This window comes from Rhea americana, unplaced genomic scaffold, assembly GCF_003343005.1.
Source record: "Rhea americana isolate MKP2758 unplaced genomic scaffold, rheAme1 scaffold_393, whole genome shotgun sequence".
Taxonomy (NCBI): Eukaryota; Metazoa; Chordata; class Aves; order Rheiformes; family Rheidae; genus Rhea; species Rhea americana.
Window position 1 is genome coordinate 80,871 of NW_028186527.1, and position 6,341 is coordinate 87,211.

At 57.4% G+C, this 6,341-nt stretch overlaps 2 protein-coding genes across 3 annotated transcripts in view; one reads left to right on the forward strand and one right to left on the reverse strand.

Moving 5' to 3' along the window:
* Nucleotides 1-2,291, reverse strand: part of ATF5 (activating transcription factor 5) — a 4,434-nt gene extending 2,143 nt beyond the window's left edge. The window contains exon 1 of one of the 2 annotated variants that reach the window (XM_085313729.1): nt 2,207-2,291. The gene's annotated coding sequence lies outside the window, so the exon portion shown is untranslated. Of the gene's footprint in view, nt 1-43; nt 129-2,206 lie in introns of those variants that run through there. The other variant, XM_085313728.1, reaches the window with a different exon arrangement.
* A 295-nt stretch (nt 2,292-2,586) lies between these two features.
* LOC146590960 (uncharacterized) lies at nt 2,587-4,837 on the forward strand. The gene is made up of 3 exons (XM_085313731.1): nt 2,587-2,842; nt 3,668-4,104; nt 4,161-4,837. The coding sequence occupies exons 1-2, from the start codon at nt 2,592-2,594 to the stop codon at nt 4,101-4,103; spliced, it is 687 nt and encodes a 228-aa protein (XP_085169857.1). The 5' UTR covers nt 2,587-2,591; the 3' UTR covers nt 4,104; nt 4,161-4,837.
* The last annotated feature ends 1,504 nt before the right edge of the window (nt 4,838-6,341 follow it).

Consider the following 6,341-nt stretch of genomic DNA (forward strand, 5'->3'; position numbering starts at 1 on the left):
AGGGTGTTGGGGTTGGGGTAGGGGGTCCGGGGCGCGGACTCACTCCATGACGGCGGCGCGGGGCGCAGGGGGGCGGCTGGAGGGGTCTAGAGGGCCATGGCGGGGCCGGGGCCGGTGGCGATGCCAGAGGTGGTGGTGGGTGGGGGGGGGCAGAGCCGGTGCCTTATAGCGGCGGCCGCCCCGCCCCGCCCCCGGCCCGATTGCAGCCCGGTTGCATCAGCTGCAGCCTGGGCACCGGCAGCCCCGGGCACCTCCGAGGCAGGGAACGGTGCACAGAGCCCTCCTGGGGGGCCCAGAGCCCTGCGCAACCTCCTCCTCACCCCACCAACACTCCTTCCTCTGGGCATCAGACTTGCACCCCCAGGCACCTCCGAGGACCGGGGCACCCAGTCCCCACCTCCAGGCAGCGGGTCCTTGCACTGTCCCGATGCATCAGGTCCCCCCCCCCGGGCACCGGGACCCCTGCACTCCCCCTGGATACTGGACTATGCACTCGGGTACCAGACCCCTTCCCCTGAGCTACTGGGACCCCTGCATCCCCAGGCACCAGGCTCTGCACCCTGGGCACTGGGACCCCCCCCGACTATGGGACACCAGAACCCCTGCACCCTGTGGGTACCAGGTTGGGCCCCCCACCTAGAGGGACCACCTGGGCACTGGGACCCCTGCACCCCATGGGTGCCAGGCTATGCACCTCAGGCACTGAGACCTCCCTGGACTACAGGACCCCCCTGGACACCAGGACTCCTGCACCCCCTGGGTACCAGGCTATGCACCCTAGGCACTGACACGCCCCCCCCCCCCGGCTATGGGACCCCTAGGGCACCAGGACCCCTGCATCCCCTTGATACTGGGCTATGCACTCTGGGCCCCACAAGGGGTGGGTGAGATGGAGTGATCACTGGAGGTCCTGATGCCAGTGGAGGAGGCAGGGAGGTGCAACTCCCGCCCCGAGCTGTGTCCCATCTCTTGGGGGACCCAGGAAGGCCCTAGCTGCTACCCATCAGCCTCATCCTGCGGCATCACCATGGCAACACCCATCTGTTTCCTTGGTGACCTCCCTGGGGGACACCCAGCTGTAGGATGCCTGGGTCCCCCCTCCCTGCTCTCCTGCCCTGCCCCTTTACCACCTCCCCCCTCCACTGTCACTGTGGGTAGGGGGTGGGGGAATGAGGGCTGGAGGTCTGGGCACCCTCACTGGCCTGGTCCTGCTCCCATTGGGGAGCCTTGCTAGGTGGTGGTGGGTCAATCATCTACATGTGTTTGCACACATGTGGACTTGCACACACACTGACACATATGTACTYGTGTGCACTACCACATCCACATACACGCACCTATGGACGCCTCCACCCGCACGTGCACTCATAGGGGTGCACACACACCAGCCCCCCTCCAGTATCCCTGCCTCATACCTCAGGGTCCCCAGGCCCTGTGGCACCATCTGCCTCATATGTGGTAGTCTCCTCTGCCCCATGGACCTCCCCAACACCCCCTGTCCTATACATAGGAGTCCCTCATATTCTATACCTCTCTAGCAACTGCTGGCCCATACATGGGGGCCCTTCATGCCCCACAGCACCCAGCACCTCCTGCGTCATCCGTGAGGTCCCCTATAACCCCCAGTTCCCAGCTTCCTTGCCACATACATGTGGATYCCCCCTTCCCCATTGCAACCCCATTACTCCTACCCTTGTACAAGAGGGCCCCCCTGCCCCATGGCACCTTTTGCCCCATGACCTTCCCAACTACCACCTGCCTCAAACATGGGGGTCACCCCTGCTCCATGGCACGTTCTGCCACACGCATGGGGCTCCTTGTGCCTCCTAGCCCTCAATACCCCTCCCCACGGGGTGTCCCCAGGACCAGTGGCACCCCACCTCTCCCCGGCAGCACACATGGGTGTCCCCTGATCTCATAGCTCCTCACTCAGACGGGTGTGAAGGGTGGGGCACGGGGAAGAAGGGGTGGGGCTTAATGGGAAGGCAGAGACTTCCCATGGAGCTTGAGCTTACAGTGGCTGCAGGGTTTGCTTCTGGGGGTGGGGTCCAAACTAAGGGTGGAGGTGGAGCCAAGGRCAGTGAGTGGGGAATGTTAATAAGGGGGTGGGTCTGGAGGAGGGATAGGGTAGAGGAGGTGGAGCAACCCCAAAGGCGTAACGGGTGGCGGGGAGGAGGGGCTAGATGGAATTCAGAGATAGATGCACCTGATGTCCAGTGGGAGGCAGGAGTTGTACGAGGCAGCCAGTAGGAGCTCTGGTGGGGTGGAGAGAGGCACTTCTTCCCCTCAGAACTTCAGTGTGAAGTTTGCCATGAGCAGCCTTGTTTGGTACCRCCGCCCAGCTTTTTGGGAGCCCCCCACATCTTCAAAGGCAGTGGATCCTGTTCCCTGCGCACCATCCTTAATAAGCTTAATGATGTGTGTTGGCATCACGGAGCCACAGGGTATGGGAAATGGGGCACCTCATCCCTGCAGTGGCTCTGGAGCTCATGTTCTCCCCCCGGGATGTGGGAGGAGGCACTTGGTCCCACCCCAAGTGCTATACAAGACTTAAAAAGCCTCCTCGTGCCTCCTCCTTCCCTGAGGGGGTTATGTGGCTCAGAGTCAGCTCCAAAGCCACCTACCTTTCACTTTCTTCCTTTCGCTTTCAATCTCTCTCCCTCCTGGCCCCATTCCTTCTCAAGCAGCCTCTCCTCTCGAGCAGCCTCTCCGTCACAACCCTTCCGTGGTGGGCCCCGATGGCAGAAGGCTTTGAGCAGCAGTTGCAGGATGTGCCAGCGAAACGGTGCGTGATCATCGAGATCACCAACAACCTGAAGCTTGACACTCTCCGAAACCCCAGGTAATGTCCCCAGAGCCCTCCCCAGATACACTTGCCTCCTGCTGTTCCTCCAAGCTCCCCAACAACCCCCGGCTCCTCCACTGTCTCTCTCCGCTCTGCAAAGCCAGGAAAAGCCAAGCTGGCTGAGTTACTACTGCTGTGCTACTCTGGTCTTCTTCATCCCTTAGCCCTTCCCTGTGACAGTCCGTCTCCTTTTCACAGTCTGTGCTTGGGAAATGTCCTCACCACAAATAAATAGCTTCCTCCTGGCCCAAATCCCTGTGCCTCCAAATCGRGTTGTTCCCTCCTCTGGGAAACGTTGGGTGCCACAAGGGGGAGCTGAGGCTGTGTCCCCTGTGCCGCTGGATGTGCACGGCCTCYGGCTGCTGCCCTGCATGGGGCTGGGGGGCCTCTCCCATCCCTGAGGCATGTCCCATGGCCTCAGGTCCTGTGGTGCCCCCCAGCCCCTTCGACTCCCAAAGGGCTGGCAGAAATGTTGACTCCAGCAGTCTGTAACATGCCCAGAAGAGTTCAAGGGGGCAGGAGAAAATGGAGAAGTTTTTTTTTTTTGAAAATTTGCAGAAGATTCAGCGCATCTCCTTTCCCCAGTGTCTCTTTGGATGACACCCTCCCCTCGGTGCCTGCAGTGATGCAGCCCTGTACCTGCWCTTGGGGAGGAAAACCCAGTGGTCCCTGTAGAGGGGATGTGTCCCATCCTTGTGTCCCCTATCCCTGACCATACTCCCTACCCCCCACCGGTACCTCTGCTCACTAGGGTGGAAGCCACCAGGATATCCCATTCCTGGTGTCCCCCAACCCCACTCTCTCTATCTGTCTCCCCAACAGGAGCTACTGCTTTAGTGGCCACAGCCACCACCCACCACCATTGCAGATTCCACCTGGCACTGTAGGGAAGTGCATCTTTGTGAAGCAGTCATACAGTCTGCGTGGCAGTGCAGGGCTCCTGCTCTATGATGTGGGCACCTGCTGCTTAGCCATCATGTTCTCCAACCCCTTTGACTACAACCTCTACTGCATTGAGTTTGGCCTGAAGCTGTTGCCAATCAGCGAGGAGCTCAGCAACATGGAGGAGCTCTTCAGGAATATGATTAAATGTTCCCAGTTACAGCAGACAGCTTGCTTCCAGAAGATGAAGCTCTCACATTACCAGTCCCCTCTGCAGGTGACCAAGGATAACATCCGTATCACTGCCACCATGTCCAACGCAGCCAAAGCCATCCTCACCATCCTCCTGGAGGAGAAAACATCCACAGAGCTGTGAGGCTGGGGATGGTGCCTGCCATCCTCCTGGAGGGGAAAACATCCACAGAGCTGTGAGGCTGGGGATGGTGCCTGCCCTCCTTCCAACACACCAACCCCATATTCCCTTCCCGAGCAGCCCCCATCTCCCATAGCCGCTGGCCCATATAGCCCATCATCTCTCCCAGCCCCCTGCACAGACCACATCTTTCATAGCTCCCTGTCCCTCTGCAGTCCCTCAGCCCTCATCTTAGGAAGCCCCCTGCACCCTAAAGTCCCACAACCCCAGTCCCAAATAGCCCTCTGTGTGCCCAGTGCTCAAAGCACAAAGACTCTGCACTATAGCAGAGCTGTAGCAGGGTAGGGGCTCCTTATTATTGCCAATCTCTCAACCTGGGCACAAGGAGACCCCCTCAAGGTGGAGTAAGGGCTAAGGCCAACTGCCAGCACCTCTTGTGCTGTGCTGGAAGAACAACAATCTCAGTGGTGGGGGTGGGTCTTCCTCCCCTAGTCCCATGTGATTTGGGATGTGACACCCTTTGGGGAATCCCCAGGTAGTTCGTCACCTGCAGTGCCCTGTGATCCTCGTCCTTACGTCTTGGATCTCTAGCCACCTGCTTGCACATGCTGGGGCAATGCCTGAACTGCACAGAATGAAATGAAATGTGGGGTATCTTTTCATTGTATTGGGCATTTAAGTTCCTTTTTCCTGTCTTGCCTGCTGCTGAGCATAAAGTTTGTCATCAGCAATCACCAGCATTTGCCTTACTTGGTATCTTCATCTGGCTTTTGTGAGTCCCCTGCATCTTCAGTGGTGGTGGTCCCTGTTGCCTACCCACCATCATTAATAAGTTTAATGTTTCCGTATAAATCCTTCTAGATATCTGTAGCCAGGAAATGGTGCTAGCTACATTTTCCAGTGCATGTTTGACCTGATCCTGTATGTCCACTGCCCCTGCACCCTTGTTGTCCTCAAACAAGCAAGGCACATCTTGCAGTTCTTCTCAATTCATTCGCGAGTGTCTGGACATCACTAAGAGTGGCCAGCAGGGTTAGGACAGCCTTATGATGCCATGCCCACTGTTAGCAGGGAGCTCAGGTCCAGAGTGCGTGGTCACACCATTTAATTCTGATCAAAGCTGCCTTAACACCATCCTTGCAAGTGCCCCAGCCTTTAGTCACTGAGGCTGCCCATGCCTTGCAAATTGCCACTTGGTTTGTGAACTTGTTCAATTTGAACCCGCCAATGGCACATGACCCTTTCCCACATTGCCATACATCTAAATGAAGCTTCCTGACCTGCCCCTCTAATCCACTCACTTGTTTCTTGCATTTCTCCACCGCTGATGGGAGTGGACATCACAACTCCACTCCTCCCCACCTCTATTGTTTTCCATTCTTCCCTCCTGAGCACCTTTCCCATCAATCAACATTTCAAATCCCATCAATAACTCTGAACTTGCATCCCTCAGCCTTGAAGTGAAAAGCTGTACTTGGCCCACCTGCACCACACTATTCCCAAGATTTCCATTGAGAATCCATTGCAGAGGCCCTATACCCGACACGTCACATGTAAAGCAGCCCGTGGCCTGTTGCCTCCCTAAAAATATCAGTCTCTTCTCCAGTGGAGCCTTCTGAGTGTCCTGTAATGTCCTGGCAGAAAAGCCATTACCCAYGTGCCCTTGGCAGCATTCTCCCCTGCTCGACTGTAGGGAGCAGGTATCACAACACTCAGCAAGATTTTATGGAYGAGCATGGGGTTTATGATGCCAGATGGCTCTGCAAGTAGGTTTCATGCCTCATGGGCACCAAGCTGTGTGCACTGTGGCCAGTGTTGCTTGTGTGCGAGGCATACAGCTGCCAGCTCCTCCTGCATTGCTTGAGTGCTGCACTCCATGTGTGAGAGTGCATCCCACAGAAAGTATGTAGTGGGAAAGGAGGGTTGGGGGCTTCTATGGGGCAGGGGTCTCTGTAAACCCTGGGTCTGCAGGGGGCTGTGAGGTCTTCAGGGTTTTGGGGAAAGGTGGGGACTGTGGGGTTGATGGGAATGGGGGCCACAGGGTTGAAGAGGGCTGTAGGGGTAGGTGCTGTGGGATTGAAAGAGGTTTGGGGGTTATAGGACTGTAGAGGAAGAGATTTTGGGGGGCTGTGCTTCTGTATTGAGCTGTGAGGCCGTGGAACTGTTTGGCTTTCAGGTTGTAGAGGACCATGAGATTAATGGATCTGGGAGCTGGGGGGCTTAAGGGGACCTGGGCTGTAG

Bases quoted from the DNA above. Each gene is read 5' to 3' on its own strand.
- LOC146590960 (XM_085313731.1), top strand. From the start codon at position 2,592: ATGTGGCTCAGAGTCAGCTCCAAAGCCACCTACCTTTCACTTTCTTCC. The intron at 2,843-3,667 runs GTAATGTCCCCA...TCTCCCCAACAG, and splicing joins GACACTCTCCGAAACCCCAG to GAGCTACTGCTTTAGTGGCC.